This window comes from Cydia strobilella, chromosome 17 (assembly GCF_947568885.1).
Source record: "Cydia strobilella chromosome 17, ilCydStro3.1, whole genome shotgun sequence".
NCBI classification, from domain to species: domain Eukaryota; kingdom Metazoa; phylum Arthropoda; class Insecta; order Lepidoptera; family Tortricidae; genus Cydia; species Cydia strobilella.
The window spans coordinates 1205863-1228572 of NC_086057.1; the positions used below are offsets into that span (position 1 = coordinate 1205863).

The window sequence follows — 22710 nt, forward strand, 5'->3', positions numbered from 1 at the left end:
ATGAAAAGCCAGTTGAAGGTAGATCGATTCGATGGCCGCTCATTCTCGTAGGCGCAAGCTCGTTCGCAGTGATAAACCCAAAACGTGTAAAAAACTGTCGATTTGTGTGCAAAAACCCTCGTAGCAGTCCCTACAGCATCACCTCGCCGTTGGAGAGTGTCGGTACCGACCAGGCGTTCGACATGCAGACACGGGGTGAGTTGGCCTTTGATTGATTCGCTTTCACTGGCATAGATCGTTTAATTTCTCTCGAAAAACAATTGTCCTACTCGAGGGCGATTGTACACGTAGGAATATTGGTCTAGTTTACTACATACTATATCGATTTGATTCTTCCATGTCAATTTATTGTCTAAATGTAATCCTAAAAAGCGCGTCATTTCAGTTTCGTCAATCTGTGTATTCTTATAACTAATATTTAAATCAATTGTGTTATTAACTCTTTGTCTAAAATGCATTATTTTTGTTTTAGATAGATTAATTTTTAAATTATTTTTGTCTATCCATTCAATTATTCGTTCAAGCGTTCTATTAATGTTCAATTGGTACGTCTCTAAATCTGAATCTTCTCCTGAGATAATTACTGTGCTGTCATCAGCAAAGAGTATCATAGGATAGTCAACGGCTAGTGGGAGGTCATTAATATATACGTTGAACAGTAAGGGACCTAAAACGCTACCCTGTGGTACCCCACGTATTATTTCTTGTGTATCTGATGACAACGTTAGTTCAGTTTTACTATCTAAGCATATTCTATTCACTTGAGTAATTTGTTTCCGATTACTTAAATAGGATTTGATCAAATCGTGGGCGTTACCTCGTATACCATATCTGTATAGCTTCTTTAACAATAATTCATGGTCGACGAAGTCAAAAGCCTTCGTCATATCCATGTATACTGCGCATACCGGTATTATTTTGTCTACCTTTGCCATAATTATCTGTAGTAATTCATATATAGCCATGTTTATTGATTTGTTTTTCCGAAACCCTTTTTGTTCTTTGGCAAATAAGTCATTCTTTTCAAAGTACGAACTAATATTATTATAAATAACTTTTTCAAAAACTTTTGAAAATATTGGTAATAACGCTATCGGTCGATAATTATTAATATCCAGTTTATCGCCTTTTTTATAGAGGGGTTTAATAATAGATGTTTTCAACCTGTCTGGAAATACTCCTTTTTCAATGCATAAGTTTATTATGAAAGTCAAAGGTTTCGAGATAATGTGCTTTACTCTTTTAATGACCTTGGTTGTTAGCCCATCGATTCCTGTACTATGTGTATTTTTTAATGAATCTATAATTATACGGATGTCATCGCAAGTTGTTGGTGCCATGAATATTGAATTAATTGAATTAAATGTCATTGTATTATTATTATTTCTATTGTTATTATATTGATTACTATTATTCTTTAAATTATGTCGTATAAATAACACCTTGCACTGCGTATACTATCAAAATCGTTGCAGACATATCATCATGGTCTAACTCTGTATTATTACAAAAGTAAACACTAAAATAAAACAACCGACAAGCTATTCATATTACAGAAAAATTATATTATTATTACCCGGAAAGGTGGGCCAAAATGGTTACTGAGTGGGACCCACGGAGCACCATAGACGGTGCAGGCCGGGGTTCAGGGAGACCAAAAAGGAGATGGTGGGACGACTTGGACGCATTCTACCCCAAATGGTGGGAAAATGCCGATGACAGGGTCGAGTGGAGAAAACGAGGGGAGGCCTTTGCCCAGCAGTGGGACACCAAAGTAGGCTAATAAAATAAAATAAAATATTATTATTGGCCATGCATGCCTATTTGTTTTCATGTTTTTTGTATATTATCATAGAGTAACTGATACTAGAGCGTTACTGTCATAGTAAATTTTGTAACCCCAGTAAATTCACTGCCATCTGTCGACACACTTTAAAACTAAAAATGAAGATTTATAAAAATACGATAGAATGTATTTAAATATAGATAAATGTTTTTTTTTTATTTGCATTAATTATTTTTATGATTTTGACCCATGTTCTTTCACTGATATGCGTTAAAATTGTTAAATAACAAACGAAACCGTCAACGCCATCTATACGACTGTAGGCCAAAACTAGTAGCGCCCTCTGAACGAGAATCAAATTTTCTTGATTTTCGAGGCACGTTTTTCCCTTAGACTGTATCCATCTATTACGGAGTTATATCTATCTTTGGTTATACAAAAGAAATAACTTTGTGTCAAGTATAAAAATAAAATCTACATTAATTGAGCACTTGGGGTCGGTTAAAAATAATTATTGATATAGGAGCTATTAATTTTAATGCCAACTTTTTACTTAAATAATTATATACATGTAAACAATTACGAGTATTAATGTTTCCCTTTATAAGTATTAATTTAATCTAACATGAATGAGATCTTATCCACTTCAAGATTATGAAAGTGCATACATATTTATTTCCTTTTAGAAACACTTTCGAATAGGAACTTTTCTTACGTCATATATTTTCATTAAATAATTTGGTATTGCTAATCTTCATTAGCGTTACCAAATAATCTAGATATTTTCATAATTTCCATCTCACATCATTCCTTTATTAACCAACCATACTCTTTCATCTCCCGATCGAAAGCTTCATCTCTGTACTGCCTGATCTTATTGAACCAATGGCCGATGGTAGTATGATGCCGGCAGGTGCCCCCGTACCGAGGCGGGAGACACTCAGGGTCAATGATCTGACGAAGGGACTCGAGGTCATGCCTGTGGAAGTAGATCTTCTTCCATGCCTTCTTGGGGATGAAGCGTTTGAAGAGGAAGAAGAAGGTGTGGAGCAGCCAGTTGTAGTTGATGATGTGGATGGAGTTTGGGGCACAGGGAAGCGCTAACTGAAATAAAAAGGGGGTTTTAAAAGTCACTTGAATACCTAGTGAAAATTGATTGGACAAAAAGACTGGATAATTCAGTGTAAAATAACAAAATAAGTTAAAATATAGGTACATCCTATTAGTTAATCGGTTAAGCGGGAAACAATATAAAAGGCCGTACAACGACCATGCATGACTACTCTGACAAGAGTATATGACTAAGAATAAGAGACATCCTATAGGAATAACATAATTGTTACTAATTTGGAAGGCATAAAAATCCAAAGCCACTGACAATTAACATTTACATGAAATCAACCAGTTACTTAACATTTACATGAAAATTGATGATTCCTTTAATATTGCAGTAAACAGCATTCCTGCAGCAGTATATATTGCAGATACGACCTTGAAGTTCGCTTACGCTGATTAGTACCTACACGCGAAATAAAGTGAAAATCGTGCGTGAGTTGAACGCCAATCACCAAGATCGTCAATTTCGTATCAAAACCAGTTCAAAACGATATCCAAATTTTAAATAAGAATCTGTCTCCTAGGCATTGCGATAAAATAAAAGAAGAAATGTGACATCTATATCAATTTCTAGACGATTCACTTTACCCCGACCAAGCACACGATCTGGTAGGCAATGGTAGGGGTGAGCGCGGCGACATGCTTCATGGTTATGTTCTGCAAGTCGACGATAAGCGTGCCTCCTAACACCTGGAAAGATAATAAATATATCGCTGAGATTTAGTGGTTTCGTAAATTGTGTCTACTTTGCCCCCCCTAGTTAATTGTGCTCCAACAGTATTTACATATGAAAACAAAATCACAACCTCAATTAAATGTTACAACATGATATTTATTTAGTTCTTAATGATGGCCTACTTTAAATCGGCACATAGTTATAGTATGAATTATCTCAAATGATTTTTTCGCCTCTATCCCTAATCAGTTGAACAAAAGCCATTGTTTCTTTCATAGAAAGGCTTCTTAGGTGCCTGCCAAAGCAACCATATCGTTAAAAAGCAACTATCCTAATAGTATTCATTAAGGTTTAGATTTATGTAACAATTCATTCTGAGATAATGGGTTTGGGTAATGTAGGACGATCTGGTACACTTGTGAGGCATGTCAGGTAACAGAATGAGCTGTTACATGAATTTGAACCATATAAATAGGACGGTAAAATTGTTTTTAAACGAGTTTGTTTACGTTCAGTCAGTAGCCAGTAGTTTCAGTATGTTACCACATTGTAAACCGCTGCATAAAAGAAACAATGGCTTTTGTTTAACAGATTAGTGGCTGAGGCGTAAAAATCATTTGAGAAAATTCACTACCACAGTACAATCATTTTAAAATTTGAATTAAAGTTTGAATTAACTGGGTACATTTCACGGTTTCTAAATTAGGTAGCAAACTTAAATTCACGTCATCAAACTTATTGTTTTAATAATACATTATGTGATTTTCTAATTCTTGTGCCACATTATTGAATGTCAACTCTAGTAAGGCCTTCAATCTCACCTGTAACTTGGGCAGTCGTAGCCAAATCTCTGTCATAGCGAAGGCGACCTGCACAAGGAAAATTCCAGGATGTTCGTCGGGGTCCCAGGCTCCTAAAAGTACAACGTTAACGTTTATTATGAGTGTCACGAACGGGCCCCCCAAAAAAGTTAGGCTCAGCGACCCAAAATGAGACTTGGCCTCCGACACAAGACAGCGCCACTTTTCTCGATCGCGCAGATCCGCCTCCACCCTGTCGTACCAGCGATACCTGGGCCGTCCAATAGAACTTCTTCGTGGTGGGCGGCCCAGGTATACTCTTTTCACGTTCCGATCCTCATCTATTCTCTCAAGATGGCCCAACCAACGGAGTCTGTGAGCTAAAGTCTCTCCCATGGTTCCTAAGGACTGTCCAACTTCCATCCGGTCTTATTTTAGGGCCCAGTATCTTACGTAGAGGAAGATCCTCCTTCCTCTCGGCTTCGATTGTATGGTATCCGGCTTTTTGGCGAAGGACTCTTAATAATATCTCACTTTCTACTTGTACTTCCCCATTTACTAAATAGTATTTAATAGACTTCTAGAATACAGTAGGTACGCACCAAACCTAAGTATGGAAATGCGGCCGACGCCCGGGCGGTCAAGTATGCAGACTTCGTACGCGGCGCCCAACCTCGCCAGACCCCAGAGGTCCACACCTCTGTACAGGTCGGGGTACTGCTCAAGAAATGTGCAGTACCGCACCAACTGTGGATGTTATAACTTATCAGTCTGTAAGCTCCAGTCGCGACTTCATCTACGTAAAAGTTGGTAAACTGCCAAATACTTTCAACCATAATTTTATTTCATTATAAAAGTATTTTTAATGTATAGTTCTTCTAACGAATATTTTTTTAACACAATAAAGAAAAAGATGAAAAAAACTGACGCGTGTCTGGAAATTTTCGAAAGATCAGTTAGATCGATCGAACCGCTGTTCCGGACTAATAACAATTTCTTAGTAAAAAAAAGTAAGATATAAAGTAAGTAAGACAAACAATAATAATTCCATTCGGTTCTGGTTACCGTTACGTTGCCATTTCTAAGATTTATACTCAGCATGAGTTAGGTTTTGACATAACTCACTATCCTTTTTAAAAATAGGTACGTGCGTTATTGAGATAAACCAATAAAAGTACTTTATGTGACCTGTCTGTGCGCGCGCCGCACGACGAACCGGTGTTGACGCAGGAAACGCAGCAGGAACTCGTTGTCCGTCCGCCGCGGCGCGCACTCGCCACGCTCTGGCGGTCAATACATTATTTATTACTCTCATGTTTGATGCGCGTTGCGATACGGGGTTATCTAGTGGGGTAATCCGACCGTCATGGTGTAATAAATTAAGGCACAGAATTTATGTACCTTGATCACGGTTGACTATCAACCTTTGAAATGCGAATAGTAGTAGAGTAATCAAAAACAATTCAAAAATGAAGCATGTTAAGGCACGCACTCGCCACGCTCTGACTGTCAATAAATTATTTATTAGTCTCATATATGTATGATGCGCGTTGCGATACGGAACTATTAATCCGAGCAATATGGAAGCGACCTTAGTGAATTTATGTAAGCATTTTGAATACAAGTGACTAAATCAATCAACAAGTTTGAGAACAAATACAATTATTTTATTAAATATTTTGATTTGTGTTTTTTTTTTAAAGTAGTCACACTACTATATATAAATTAAAAACTGTAATACCTATAGATGTCATATATTAAAGAAAAAGTGACGAAGCCCTCCAGTGGTAAGATGGCATAAATCAATCAAATTAAAATGAATAAAATTATATAGAAAATATTGAATATATATAAATAAATAAAATTCTACCAAAATAGTAGATTTCTTTTTGCGAGTATGTTAACAGCTACATATTTGGAGCGTTTGGGGTTGAAAGAAGAAGAAGAAAGAAGAAGAAGCAAAACGCCAACGCTTTGGGTAACCAGAGGGCTGGCCAATATTTTGCTTAGCGGATCAACATTTCTATCCAGAGGGGCAATGCGGCCAGGAGCGGTATTCGACATGCGTTAAGTGACGTTTCGTGTTGAACTTCAGTTGAATGGAAGAAATCGTGTGTTGTCAAATAGGTAAATTTGACATTAGCAATCCACAGTTAGGTGACAACGAAACCAAACCGAACCACGCAGAGTTCAGAGCCATTTTAAACCGTATAGTAGTAAGAAAACAAAGTTGATTTTTGTTGCATAATTTTTTCAATGAATGAGTTTTGGTGTACAACCAAATGATACTTTCCACAGTTGATGAACAAATGATTCATTCCACTGTTGAACTGATGTTGAAGCCGAAACTGACAGTTGTGCATCTCGAATAGGGCCCCAGTGTTCTGGGACTTCTGGGCACCCTACCAAGCGGTCATGATCTAGGGATAATTTTTTATTTGTAAGTTTTTTAATTTAATTATTTTATTATGTTTTTACCACTTGTTTTTAATATTGTAGATAGCTAAAGAATTTTTTCAGACGAAAAAGTTAAAAAGAAAACGATTTATTCGGCTATTGGGCCTTTTGAGCATGTGAACATACAATAGTTAGTAGAAATATTCGACATAATAAATAGACTAGTATTTTTTGTAATTTTTTTTTTGTTTGACAATCTTTTTGTAAAATTCTTAATAGTATTAAAATTTGATCGGTACAATAATTTAATATTATTATGGAATAATATTAACATCAATAAATTGCTCTGATAATTTGCTTAAGATAATATATGTAATATAATATTGTTATGTTTTCATATAGAGGGTAGATGTAACCTAAGTCAGTCTGTGTTCGAACATTAAATGTAGCACATCAGTGTCCTAGAATTTGGAGTTTTCTTTGGAAACCTATGTCAAGACACAACAATTGGCGACGATATCGATATCTACGTGTGCAGAGAACGTTTTTTCAATAAATTAGTTGAAAAAAAATGGCTTCAACAAGTGCAAACGTAATGTTCGGCAGCAGTCTCAATTTTGACCATCGGATTCACGAATGGAGCATTTTCAAGAGCAAATTGTTTCAATTCTGTACTGTTAATGACATTAATGAAACATCGGACAAGTCACAAGTGAAACGGAGGGCCGTGTTATTGTCGGCTTTATCCGAAGATACCTACCGCATTCTTCGGGATTTAGTGGCACCAAAGGAGGTTGACGTCGCGGAATACAAGGTCTTGTTAGAACATCTTGACGCTCATTTCACGCCCAAGAAGAGTACTTTTGCGGAACGTTACACTTTCTACAAGGCTGAACAGCGTCCAAGTGAAGAATTGCCAGATTGGGCCGCGCGAGTGCGTAGCCTGGCCCAATACTGTGGTTTTAAATCGGAGCTAGACAATGTGTTACGTGACAGGTTCGTCTTAGGGTTGGAGAACGTGAAAGAAAAAGAGAAATTATTTGCCGAAAGCGTTGACACTTTGACGTTTAGCAAGGCTATAGAATTAGCGCAAAGTGTACGTTGTGCGAGATTAGCGTTGAAAAAAACGCAACAGTCGGTGCCCGAAACTCCAGTGTTTACCGTAAATACGTCGCGCACGCAACGTAACCCTCGTGCTAGTTTGGAAAGTTGTGAAGTTTGCAGCTACAAAAATCATGCTAAAGAACAGTGTCGTTTTATTAATTATACGTGTCAAAAGTGTAAACAGAAGGGACATTTAAAGAAAATGTGCAAGTCCAAAGTGCGAAGGAATTATTTTATAGCAGAGGAGGATAACGATATTATTCAAGGTGAGAGTGTTTACAATATTATAACAGTTAATGGTGAACCGATGATACAGATCGTCACGATAGCGGGCGAGCCTATTAGTTGCGAGATTGACAGTGGGAGCGCGGTATCATTATTGCCCCATAACATCTTCGATAGGTATTTCTCCAAGTACGAGTTAAAATCGCCAAAGGTCGTATTGAAGTGTTATAATAGAAGCAAATTGGCACTTAAAGGCACCGTTACCTTACCCGTCACTTATGATGGGGAAACTAACCAGGTTATGTTTTTTGTTAGTGCGGAGAGCGATAATCGACCTACTTTACTAGGGCGCGATTTTTTTAAGGCATTTAGTTTGCAAATTTGTAAACAAAGCGTTAACAATATAGTAGAAGATGACTTAGGTTCTAAAATTATGACTAAGTATTCTAAGTTATTCGCAGACGAACTCGGTTGTTTTAACAAATATAAAGTTACTCTCAAGGTTAAGCCGAATATGCCTCTAAAGTTTTTTAAGCCTCGCCCAGTGCCGTTGCCGTTGAAAGGTAAAGTAGAAGCGGAAATTCAGCGTTTAGTGGATTTAGGGATACTCGAGAAAGTAGATCACGCCGATGTCGCGACGCCGATAGTACCTGTATTGCGCGCCGACGGAAATATTAGGATTTGTGGGGACTATTCGGTTACGTTAAATAAGGCGTTATATGTTGACAACTACCCGGTTCCGCGTATTGAAGATTTGTTTGCTAGGCTATATGGAGGGGAAGAGTTCTCGAAACTCGACCTCTCTAGAGCGTATAATCAGCTGGAATTGGACGAGTCCCGAGACTTAACTTGTATAAACACCCATAAGGGCTTATTTCGTTATAACCGTTTAGTTTTTGGGCTCACAAATGCGCCGTATATATTTCAACAGACACTCGAAAGCGTACTCGGCGACATAGACGGAGTTTGTATATTTATTGACGACATACTGGTGACTGGTGAAAACCGTGAAATTCATATAAAAAGGCTCGAACAGGTTTTGAGTAGGTTAGAGGACGCCGGTCTACGACTAAAACGAGATAAGTGCGATCTATTTCAAAAATCTGTCGAGTATCTCGGTTTTATTATTGATAAACACGGGTTGCATAAGTCACCCAAGAAAGTGGAAGCTATTTTAAAGTGTGTACCTCCTAAGAATACTACCGAACTCAAGTCTTTCCTGGGCTTAGTTAATTATTACAGATGCTTTGTGCCCAACACGTCCAGCGTTTTAAAGCCTTTGTATTCGCTTCTAAGGAATGATGCAAAATGGGAGTGGACCAAACAGCAAGAAAAAGCGTTTAAAAGTATTAAGGAGGAGATGGGTTCCGAGAGGGTCCTCGCGCACTACAACCCCGAATTAGTGACGGTTGTGACAGCTGATGCTGGCCCCGCTGGCCTTGGGGCCATTTTATCGCAGACGCAGCCCTCTGGCGAAGAACGCGTGGTCGCTTACGCTTCTCGTTCCCTTTCAAAAGCAGAGTGTAACTACGCTCAAATACAAAAAGAGGCTGCGAGTTTGGTATTTGCGGTGAAAAAATTTCACCACTACTTGTATGGCCGCGACGTGCCATTTGTCCTACGCACGGACCACAAACCTCTTATTACTATTTTTGGCGATAAAAAGGGCATACCGGAAATGGCTGCAAATCGCTTACAGAGATACGCGTTGTTTTTGTCGAGTTACAACTTTAATATTGAGTACATAAAAAGCGAAGAAAATGTCGCGGATTTTCTTTCGCGTTCGATAGCCAGTTATTCTTCGACGGTTGAACAGAGTGATAGTCAACTCGTAGATATGTGTTTATACATAAATTATTTCACAGATAGCATGCTTAAACCGGTTACTTTGTCAGATGTGAGAGAGGCAACCACGTCTGATAGTATTCTTAATGAGGTCAGGCAGTACATCATAAAAGGGTGGCCGCGTGTAACAAATGAAACGTTAAAACCATATTTTAATTGTAGACTTGAGCTTCACGTTGAAAATGGGTGTATTCTTAGGGGACACAAATTGATAATTCCACAGGAATTCCGGGAGCAAATTTTAGAGGAATTACATAGTTCTCATTTTGGTGTCGTCAAAACAAAGACTGAAGCGCGGTCACGAATGTGGTGGCCGGATATTGACAAACATATAGAACAAAAGATAGGCTCATGTAGTATCTGTAATGCGATGCGGAAGACCCCGCCCCGTTCCTCGCTCGCGGTGTGGCCATACCCTAAGCGTCCTTGGAGTCGTGTGCATATGGATATGTTTTCAATTGACGGGAAACAATATTTAGCTATAATCGATGCGCACTCAAAGTGGGTCGAATGTTTCCATATGCAATCAACGGACACAAAAGCGATCATTGATAGGCTAGTGGAGGTAAATAGTCGATTTGGGACAATGCATGTTTTAGTAACTGATAACGCGGCAAATTTTTGTTCCAAGGAATTGGATACCTATTGCTTAGCTAATGGCATAAAACATTTAACAAGTCCTCCTTACCATCCCCAATCGAACGGCCAATCAGAGAATAGTGTCGGTTTCCTAAAAAGGGGCATAAAAATAATAATGGCAAGTAGCAACAACACGGAGCCTATAACCAGGCGAATAGGTAAGCTATTATTTAATATAAGGAATTCCGTTCATTGCACAACCGGTTTTTCGCCTGCACAGCTGATGTTTGGCCGCCCGCTCCGTTGTCGTCTCGATCTGTTGCAGTCGGTGAGTTCAAACTCGACTGATAACGATTTGCTTAGTAACAAGTATGACTCACACTCATTTCCGATGATGTCGTTGTCCGCCGAAGCTAACCAAAATGTTTCTTTTAAACAGATCTCACAAATTAAGAACTATGGAGGGCGGCGGAAGGTGTGTTTTAAGGAAGGAGATCAGGTGTTAGTTAAACATATATTTAGTAACGGTAATAAGCACGTATGGAAGAAAGGTTGTATACAAAAAACAATAGGTAATATGTTATATTTAGTCCATATAATAGATTTAGATATCATTGTTAAGAAACATGTAGATCAATTACTGTTGTACAAGGGAAGTCAAACTGTGTGTACTACTAGTGATAACCAAAACATTTCAGAGCTGGAAATAACAATTAATGAGTCTTTATCTCCAGATCATGAACCAGTGGCACAACCAGCGATCGAAGGCCAGAGCCCTGAGTCAAGTTTACTCGAAATTGGGAATGAGTCGGATGAGCCTTGTCAATCGCTGGTACCGAGGGAAAGTGCACCCCCCGCCTCCGTAGTCTCGCCTGTTGCCAGGCCAGTGTCTGATGATGATGTTTTTATGGACTGTGGGACGGAGGGTACCGAGACCATCTTGGATCCTACGACGGATGCCGATCGTAATATCCGAGCCACTCGGAATCCTAACCCAGTTTATAAATGAGTACCGATGCCCATTTTAGTACATAAGTTTTCTAATGTATTTATTAGATTATTTTAATTTTAAGAAGCTTTCTTTGCTATTGGTGGAGGAATTGTTATGTTTTCATATAGAGGGTAGATGTAACCTAAGTCAGTCTGTGTTCGAACATTAAATGTAGCACATCAGTGTCCTAGAATTTGGAGTTTTCTTTGGAAACCTATGTCAAGACACAACAAATATATGATACTATACTACTATATGTACGTACATAATACCACATAATACTTACCAATCATAAATGCTTGTTGCTGTGGGCCTACATGAATTAAGTATATTTGAACAACTGAACTAAACAGAACTAGTTAACAATTTAGGTAGCTACATTTTAAGAATGATTTTCATCATACAGCTTTCTATAAGTTAGGTTTGAACATGCCCATACGCCAGCATGAAATTTAGGCTTTGAAATCCATTTATTTCTAGATGTCCATTGAAAAGTTGCGTCTCTTATTCCTTACCGTATATCATGTCCCTAAGCTCCTGGATAGCTGAGGCCCTGGTCCTTGGCTCTTCGCAAATTTCACGAGCCATCTCCAAGAGTTCTGGGTGCTCGTTAGTGTCCAGTTCGGCTCCAAAGGCTATTTCTAAGTACATCTTGAACATCCTGGTACCCTGGTAACAACACCGATAATATAAAATATGCTTGGATTTGGACATGATAAAAATATGAAAAAAAGCAATCATATACAGTTGTAGTAAATAGTTTCGAATTCAGCGTTTTATTTCATTTTATAAAAGAATTTTGTTCAATAGTAAAGCAAAAATTTTTTTTATTGATAGGTATTTAATTTGAGGAACAATCATGTTTTTTATGCCTGAAATACAGGTTGATGTTTTAAATCCTTTGTAAATTGTTATCTTTCATGCATAACTTTCGCGGCAATCCAATAAAAGGTTATATTATTAATATATAATAAATATTTAAGATTATATTATAAATATTTGTGTTTTTATGTAGTCAAACTATAAACTGAAATAGATATTAAAGAAAAAGTGACGTAGCCCTTCAGTGGTGAAGGCCGGATTCGAACCGGCGTCTTTAGCAATCCGGGCTAACGCCTTGAACCCCTAGGGGCCCTAGGCCACCCCGCCACGGCGGAACCGGTCCCAATTTCTCGACTATATGCCATCTTACTAAGACTAGGCGTCTTTGACTAACTAAGTTCAAGCACTTTCACTAACTGTCACTTTTTATTTAATATATGATATCTATTTCAATATAAACTGACAGTTTCGCCTGACAGGCGACGCGATGCGCGAGCGCTTACCTCGCGGCTTCTATCCCTAATAATCGAGTCGATTATTCGTATTCGTGAATATTAATCCAGGACGCAGGGATATACCGTTTAGTTTTTTGCTTATTAGAGTAAGCAATCTATGCTGTTGATTAGTAGAGTTCCCGTGTCGGTTCATATAAAGTAGAAATAATTTGCGCTTTTAATTATTTTGCAGTTAAAATAAGGTTTCCATTTATGTCAGGATTTTGGGTAATTTATCAGGGTTGCGGCCATACTTGGCGAGTGTCAGGATGTTTTAGAGATCTCAACGAACTACTAGAAGCTAAACCGACCCGAAAAGATTTAATTCCCTCCTAAATTTTAGGAGGGTGTGCCAATATGGGACCGGCAACAATATGGGTCCGTGGTGTAGGGTTGGAGCCGGCGTAGTTTTTATCGCGTATATATATATATATCTTTACTTGAAAATAATTGTAGTGTATAACTAGCCTTATGAACCGATTTTGCATGTACAACCAGCCTTAAAGTTTATAGTCTATGATTGTTCATTATTTTTAGTATGTGGGTATTTTTGCACTTTGTAATTTTTCCTCAGTCACCCGTTGACCACGAACGCTGTAAAGGGTTCGAAACGTCGGGATGTATTATAAATTCAATATACGCGATATAATCCGTTTTCATAGTTTTATTTCATGAGTAACTATCGCGGTAACCGAAGACAATATTACTAGAAGCTAGCTAGAAGTTTGGAGAAAGGAAAAGAAACGGTAGAAGCTAAAATAAGTCTAGTACAATTTTGACTTCGGAAAATTGTTGACTTCTGAAATTTATCACGTAGGCAATTAGGAGGCTCAATAAATTATGTAGCAATATTTTTCTTTGAGATCGGTAAAAAAGAATAGTTAAACTTTTTTATTGAATCTTTAAATAATTCAATGGAAAGGTTTCACGACAATCCGTTGTGAATACCCAGATTCAGGAACCTGGGTATTCTCCAGGTAAAATACTTGGTGAAGTCACTAATAATCCTATTTCTATTTGAAAACCACCAGGTATTTACACTATTTACAAATATTCACTATTTGCTGTTCGGATCAAAGCCAAATCCATGAAGCGCCTGCGCAAAGTTGATAGCAAAGCGTCACGGAGGTCAACCGCCTCTTGTATACAATGTTTAAATCCAATAATACGGACAATAATTATAGAATTTATCCGTGTTATCATTAATTAAGACTTTTTCAAGTTACACTTAATTATGACCCCGTAATTAAATATTAATAGTTTTTTTTAATTTGTCATGACATTACGAGATACGAGCTAATTTTTTTAAAAAGCTCACAAGCTCACAACTTGTGTGTTATTTTACATTGCGATACGAATTATTTTGTATGGTTAATATTTTAATTGTATTTCTAAGCAAAATTTATCTCAATATATACTTCTTAAGTCATATGCTAACCACCGTTTAAGACCTTTCAACAAGTTTCTAATTACGAATTTTGCTTCAAGAGACTTTTTAGATATGTCGCAGACCTTTACCACTGTATTGTAAATATACGGATGCAGGGTTAGAAAAACTCCTCGCGAATGTGGTTTCTGTGATGGGAGTAGGAATTTTGAAGATTCGATTACGGATTAGGACAAGATATTCTTCCGAAATTATAGTTTGTTGATGCACGTTGTGACTGGCCAGAAGCCTATTACACAGTAAAAAGCTTACTTATCAATATAAAACTTACATTTTTAGCCTTGAAGCAAAGTTCGTTTTCGTCGGTCCTTTCCATCGCCGGTTTTCTCCGTAATTTCATCGATTAGTTTAACAATAATAATATTTCTAACACTGCTTTCACGGCCTACGTTTTATCACATATAACTGAGGTTAAATAAATTACTAATTCGCTTAGTAAAAACACAAAATACAAGCAGAAATCCGCTTGAGAAAATAGAAAATATATTGACATTACGATTGTTTGTTGACATTGAGGGTGACGTAAGTGACGTAACGTTCCAAAATCGTTATGAAATATAAAGTCCAAAAGGTGCGATAGAAATAAGACGTTGCCATAATTGAATTTTAAGTTTATTTATGTTTTAATACAATATGTTAAAAATAAACATGAAATATTTCAAAACGGGCATCATTTTGAAATAACAAGCTAAATAAGAAATAATCTAAAAATGGAAAATTGTCAGCACAATGGAGTTTGACAGATTTTGGAACATACCGTTTTCGTTGAGCTAGTCTACATGTGTGCGTGAAAACCGTCTTCGTTAGCATTATGGGATTTGGGGTTGTAATATGTTTGACATAAAGCTTATTAATCAAGGCGGGATTATAGACATGTGTTCGTGAGAAACCTTTGGTAGATAGTTTTACTTGTGTGAGTAAAAGTCACCTTCGTGAGCATTAATGGATTTGGAGCTTTAATATGTTTGACTTAAAGTTTAGTAAGCAAGACAGGAGTAACTTTTTGTCGCCGCTTTTACAGTACCACACAAATGCAATTCCAAGATCGCACCTGCAGAAATGCCTACGTAGGTTATTTTGGTAGCATTAATAGATTATGATTCTTAATATGTACTACAGATGATTTAACAAACAAAGTAGGATTTAAGACTATTCCCTTTTGGAGTGTGTCGCTAGTTTTACGGTTTTATGGTTTAATAATTGCTTTCTCGAATTATGAAGAATATGGCCTTTAATATGATGGGCGTAAGACATAGTAAACAAACCAGGGATTAAATCCTTATCTTAGTAATTAAATTCGTAAGATTTATTACCATATTATTAGAATATTTTAATTTGCCAGCGTTAAGCGATTGTAAGCATTAAAGTGTCGGACATATGCCTTTCCTTAATGGTAAACAAACCAGGACTTATGATCTTTCTTTTTAGAATATGTCGCCATTTGGCCAATATAAATAGCTGGAGCGGGGCAGGGGGCATTCATTAATTTTCTATCCTTCAAACTAGCAGTGTCTCTGGCTTCGCGCGTACATTACTTTCGTAAGTGAAATTACTCTGTCACTCTGTCCATTTGTATAGCCTAGCTTAGAGCTATCTAAGTGAAGTTAAACTTGGGACATTGGATCTGTGTTTGATTGTACAAAGATAAACCTATCTCTGTGGAATTAAGCCTGGACTATGATGGAGGATCTTTACTTACCTGTTTGATTTATTTTATTGTGAAGTGAGGTTTCCTACGCTGTGTTGTTCTTAGTGCCGTAAAGCTATGCACAGATAGTAAATATCGTGCATATCAGGGACTTAGAATGGTGTCTTGGTTTGATTTTACGAAAAGCAATTTTCGTAACGTTAAGCCTGGATAACAGTGGGGAAATTTCATTTCTCTGATTAGTTTATTGGTTCTGTGAAAAGTTTAGTTACATAAAAGTCAACGTAATTATTTTAGTGTTTTGCTATGTGGTGCTTTTACTATTTTATAAGCCAGATCATTGTTTGGACAGACTGTTTGTCCAGCCAAACATCCAGTTCCCTTGCGGTGTTAAGAAGTGGATGCTTGGGAGTCTTTGTTCCAAGATTTGAGGCTCTTGGCATCTCGGTTATATTTACCTAAGAGATGAACTACCTCCCAGGTATCAGGGTCCAGCTGTCCGATGAATGTAAGGGCATCACGTGCGTGCCATTCCGAGTAATCGGGGCTTATTGCAGTCGGCAGTACCTGATCCCCGGTCTTCTATTAAATATACTTATATATTTCGGTGCTCCGGTTCATACTAGTGCTGGCTGCAGGGGAGGATTCTGTCGTGACTGATGTCATACACTTACAGTCATAGTCTCGGGAGAGCTTCCAATGTAGGTAGTGCTGGTGTGTTCTAAGGGTGCTGATCCACTGATAGACACGGAATAGGGCGACTTATCCTATACCACCGGGCTTGCGAGCTTGTATAGGGGGGAGTCACACAACACTGGCCGATAGGTTGCCATACCTCAGGGTCGCCTCCTGAACTGTACAGAGAGTTAGGGATACACTTGCGTACATGTCAAAGCACTAGGCCTATGGTAAGTACGGATTGTGCTTTGAGTGTACTAGCTAGGGCTCCAGGTAGGTGTAGGGTAGAATCACACACTATTTATCGAAATCTAATCTGGTTGATATATATTTCTCTATTAAAGACCTTTAATATGGCTTCATTATCCTAAAAAGCGTACGTGTAATAGGCAAGGGGTTTAATTGCCTAGATATTCCTATTTTATAATGTATCTGCGTAAAAAGGTATGGTTGTTTATAAAATCTTATCCTATTTGTTTTATTTTGCTAAAATTTCTAGTGTTCTGATGTAAAAACGAGGTACTGTATATTTCATTCTGGTTTCCAAGGTATATACAAAATAAATTCCTAAAATATCAAGCTGGGTTTAGGTATACACATCGTTCTGGAATAGAAGAATGGTTTGTTTTAGGGAACCCTTGGCAGGCAAGAGCAGTCCAATGGGAGGAGTCAGAGTGGAATAATGCTCGACTTGATATTTCTGTCTTATAAAATATAGTAAATGATCTTAGTGCTTCGTTTGTGCGTCTAAAGACTAGAAATACAGTCTATTCTTTTAGTTTTGGGGATTGGGAAAAAGGGATCAGTATCCCTAGCTTTTGAACATCAAAAAAATAAGTAATTTTGATTGATTGATGATACTTGGCGTTTCTTTCATCAGATCATCTAGGAATGCATAGGATTGCGAAGCGTTGGTCATAGCCCGTCTGGCTACAATGTTAGGATAGGTGACCCGAATGATGTTTTGAAACGGGCTAAGAGTTTTCTGACCCGCATCGAGCATGCGAAGCAGTACGTGTGGACTCACACATCGATTAGAAAGTGATAGTATAATTATAACTTTCCTAAAAAGCTAGGGTGTAAATGGGCTCATCCCAGGAGTACTGCTTTGTATGTTATCCCGAAAACTTAATAGGCGTAGCGGGACTTCACCAAAAACAATTTTAAACTCATTTTTCCAACAACATTTTTAACCTCATATTAACCAAATATGCTGCAAATACCTAAATAACATCATATGTAGTAAACCTCCAACAGCATTTACTTTACACGAATAGATTTAATAAAAACGTAAAAATTTTTACGTCACTACGCTCGAGATTCCATTTTAGAAAGCATCACTACGCTCAGCATTCAATTATGGAATCCTTCGCTTCGTTCAGGATTCTATGTTCGTCCTCGCCGTCAATACATCATCTTGCTTCCTTGTGACACAATATACTATTTCTACTCTTGTAACTATTAAAATATTCCTTAGCATCATAATAAAATATATCTTCAATATAAAAAATATTTATTCCTTAAAAATTAGGTAATAATAGTAATAGAATCAGAGTCCAAAATTTAGCTGATACTCATTAAAGAATCTAGGGTACCGCGGTACACTTCGAGGGGTCCTAACTATTATCTAGACGATCACATGGCCAAATTATTTAAGTAAGTAAGTAAGTAAAGGGTTTATATAAGTATATATGTATTTATTTATAGTTTATTTAGAGGGTTAGTAGAGTAATATGTTAAGGGGAGGGTTACATTTTGGTGTAAGCCGTAACCAGTATGTAAAATGTACCATAAGGTACATTTTGGTCGAAACCGTGACAGCAGGATGTAGTTTACCTGGGTTACTATGGCTTTTCAAGATATAATATCTAAATAAATAGAAGTAGCCTTTGGCTACATTTTGTTGGCGTGAGAATGGAATGAGTACACTAAGTTTTGGACCCTGCTTTTATTTTGGTTTTAAATAAAACTCGTGAAACATTGTTTATTACTCATAAGTTACTAAGTTTTGTAGTGTTCTTAAATAAAAAACATAAAACATCAATTTTATTAGTCAATAGTTTCTATGTACACATAAAAATAAAAGTTCTATCAAATTTTCTTATTATTTAACAATTTTCTCTCGTTCTCTTCGCGCCGTTGGTCGCCGAGGGATTCCTTTCCATATTCATGCGCTAGGATTGGTGGTCATCACGAAGATCGATTCATCTTTTGCGTCTTTGACACCTGAAAAACAAAGTAACAAAATTAAAGCCCATGTACGTACTCGTACTATACCTAACGCTTGCTATGGTTATTCTTATCGCCGACTTATTTCTCTCGCGCGTCATAGATTCGTTAAGAATTTAGCTCCATCGCAGGTTCCAATAATAACAATGAAATAAATAAATAAATATTTCGTGTCAGTCTTTCACATATCAACCTAACTTCAGTGTAAGCAAAAGCGAACGGTACCTATAGCGTTGAAGGAGCTGCCATCTAGTGGCCTGAATCGGAAACATAAGCATGTAGGCACATTGCCAAAGAAAGTGCTACCATCTACCGTTCACGTACGTTTTCCTCAGCATAGTAGGTACCGCCACCTTGTGGGTTACATCGAAAGCATAAACTTCACATTTATGCCTCGTGCCAAAAATCTGACAGCTCATGTGCTGCCCCCTATATAATTACATTGCCCTATAGTTCATGCACGCTTCGTATACTACGGCACCGAGGCGGCGGCGTAGTACATACCTGTATTGATAAGTACATACTTAGATAAATAAATAATATCCATTACTTGGGAGCGCATATTCGTGGTAAAATACACGTAGATGCATGCATTTGCAGGGCAGCATTCACAGACAGGGTTGCTACCGACTGAGGTCGGAGGCCGTTGTCAAGTCTAGAAATAAGTTTACCTAAGATAACCTAGGCTAAGATAAGATAACTAGTTGTTTAAGAAGATATTCTTTAGTCGAAGGGTTGCGGGGGCGTGAAATTGTTCATTTACACGCAAAAGGGGGCGTATTTCGCGGTTTTCTTATTCTTTCAGCTTAAAAAATCGGCAACGCACTTTCAGCTTTCTAGTTTAGCGAGGCGACGATATTTATGTGCCTTCAGGCGATTCGTCTGTCCTTTTACCTTCTATATCATAAATATTCTCTCATTTTAAATGCCGGCAACGCATTTACAACCCCTCTGGTTCCGCGAGGCGACGGTGATCGCTTGCCTTCAAGCGATTTGTCTGCATTTTTACCTTCCATATCTTAAAAAAATATGGCTACGTACATGCGTTAATATTAGTTAGATACGGCTTGTTTACTGATAAAAATACTACACTATAAGCTACAGAAACAATAATAGAGCTTCATACATCGTCTGACGGTTTAAAGTAGTCTTGATATTCATAGAATAGTATCAAGAAACAGATAATTATGTTAGACCCACGTTTAGAATATTAATTGTGTCTGAGTGACACTCACGTCATGCTAGGGCTACGTTTGGTTTGATTGGTGTACGTAAACATCACACATATGCTGCTGAGAAAGAATATACATGTATTTATGTGTGTATGAACGAGAATTTGAGTACAGGGTACACCTGACTAACGGTTATCTACTATGCATGTTGTTAAGGACACTTAGTCCAAGGTAGCCGTGATTGCTTGTAGAGATACAAGTTGCTACGTTACCAATCATTTATTTTCTTATTTGACTGTTTATTTCTATTTCTTATTCTAGGATGAACTAGCGTTACCTAGTTTGCGTTTGTAACAGCGCCATCTTTCATGAAATTTGGACATCAAACTAAATAGTAATAGTATATCATACGACTATTGTAACACATTTAGTGGGACATACACATACGTATGGACATTTTTACCTATTCACATTTTAGTACGGAACCCTAAACGTCTCAATATTTAGTAGGAATCGCGTTGAAATATGTAAAGCTTACAGTTTATAGTCAATACTATTAGCTACTAGAGCCTCTGCGAGCTGTCTTGTTCTAATAATTTCATGAAAATCGATTACGACGATATGTAACTCGCCGAGCACCTGGGCAAACAGTGTACATACATAAGCATATTTGTAGTATAAAGAGATAAATTTACTGATTTGTAGACGGCACTTTTTCAATCGTGTTCTGAATGTTCTGATAACGTTTAAATAATGTATACAGTAGTTTAAGCTAGCATAGTAAGTACCTAACATAGAGAAAGAATGTGGAATTCATTATTTCCGTAGCATGCGGAGTAGTAGCCATCGTTGCAGCAAAATTCTTGAGATGCGGCCATCGAACCGGAGTGTTGAAATCAGTAGCCCTCGGCAGTCTGAAATAAATTAAAAAAGTATTAGAAATTTCAGTAAAGTAAGAGTAAGAATAAGTAGCTTTAGAGTCAGTTTTAGCTGGGCAAAATATCAATACTTTTCTTCATACATCCATTCGCGGGGGCGCGTCATTACTTTTAAGTCTTGTGTAGTGTATCGAAATATGTAGGTACTTCAACAAAACCAGTCTGCAATTGTCAGGGACGCAATCACATGTACTCTCCAGAGTTTCGGCAATATTATCGCGATATAAGTAAGGAAGTAAGTAACTACACTTTATTGCCCCACAAAAGAAAATTTCAATAACGGATTTACAATGTAAATAAAGGCAGCAACAGGCGGTCTTGTCGCTGTAGGCGATCTCTAATAATAACATAATAAAAATTAGCAGTCATCATCATCATCATCATCATGTCAGCCGATAGACGTCCACTGCTGGACATAGGCCTCCCCCAAGGCTCGCCACTCCGACCGATCCTGTGCCGCTCGCATCCACCGAATTCCCACGACCTTCACCAGGTCGTCGCTCCACCTCGTAAATTTACAGTATATAAACGCAAACACCATCCGCTCTAGCTCTCTTTCCCATGTCAACGAGACTGGATACCCATGTAGAACGTAAGCACCAAGAACGACCGATGGCCATGTAATGTAAGTACTTACATACTGTAACAAGAGTAACATAATCATACCAGCTTCTTAATATATTGTAGTCAAGAACATGCGTATTATTCGGATATCTGCTCTTGCAACTCCCAGTTGAATTCAGCGACCCAAACATCCATGGGAAATTACAGGTTTCATAGGCAGTGCTTAAACTTTTCAAAATCCAAAAAAGTTTGAGAATCTTTGCCTTACAGGACTCATTACCATAAAGTTAGGTTACAAATAAGTTAGAATAAGTTATTTAAGTCTACAGAATTAGCATAAGGTATGCTAGGCTAAAGACAGTTTTCATCACTCTGCTTTTTCACCGGGGACTCACTGCTCAGGTTTTTGAAATATTAATGTTAGACTTAAGTCATGAATATTTTAGCTTATAATTAGTTTTGTATTTATATAATGAGACAAAATACCTTTCATAAATAGAAGCATTCAGTAGATGTACATTGAAGTCAGCCGGATGGACGAAGCTGTGGCACGGGGACAGTACTCCGGCAAACACTGAAATTAAAAATGTAAAAAAGTTAGTTAAAGTAGGGTATATTTATTAGTCTTATTAAGTATTTATTATTTACAAGGGAAGATCTTCACAGTTTAGTAAGAAAAAAAGAAAGAATAAACAGTTCAGTTTTTTTTTTAACTATGGAAAACCGAGATTTTTATTTTCTAATAAGGCCTTAGTTTAAAAATTGCGTTTTAAGTAGCATAGTAATTGACTCTGCTCGTACTTACTAGGAAATTGTCGAAGTCTCCAGAAGAACCAAGGAAGGCAGCACTGGAAATTTTTCTCCGTCCGACTTGAAGTACCACCCGGCCGGCAACTAGGTTGTTTGCTGAAAAGTTCAGCATATAACGGTAAATTTATTGCAATAAGAGGAATATTGTGATCAGTAAAGTAAATGAGTAAAATAATATTTAATGACCACTCAAATAAACCACTGACCACTAAAAAGAAAACATTTATTGTATGACAGTAAGCAAGTAAGTAAAGTTTGTAGGAGCATTATTGATAAAAGGCCTTCTTGAGTGAAAGATGGGTTTGTGCTGACAGAAGGATTTTAGGTCCACATACTTTAAGTTGTCAAACAGCAGCGGGTGCCTTTTTCAGAAAAATACATATTCATTA

General features: G+C 37.5%; 2 protein-coding genes across 2 annotated transcripts; one reads left to right on the top strand and one right to left on the bottom strand.

Moving 5' to 3' along the window:
* Positions 1–2586: 2586 nt before the first annotated feature.
* On the bottom strand, positions 2587–12179 carry LOC134748973 (clavesin-1-like). Its single transcript, XM_063683841.1, has 6 exons — positions 12035–12179; positions 5567–5661; positions 4981–5125; positions 4400–4491; positions 3491–3592; positions 2587–2890 (listed from the first exon to the last, which is right to left on the bottom strand). The coding sequence occupies exons 1-6, from the start codon at positions 12177–12179 to the stop codon at positions 2591–2593; spliced, it is 879 nt and encodes a 292-aa protein (XP_063539911.1). The 3' UTR covers positions 2587–2590.
* Positions 7151–11712, top strand: LOC134748974 (uncharacterized). Its single transcript, XM_063683842.1, has 2 exons — positions 7151–8145; positions 10968–11712. Exons 1-2 carry the CDS (start codon positions 7347–7349, stop codon positions 10979–10981), a joined length of 813 nt encoding a protein of 270 aa, XP_063539912.1. The 5' UTR covers positions 7151–7346; the 3' UTR covers positions 10982–11712.
* Positions 12180–22710: the final 10531 nt, after the last annotated feature.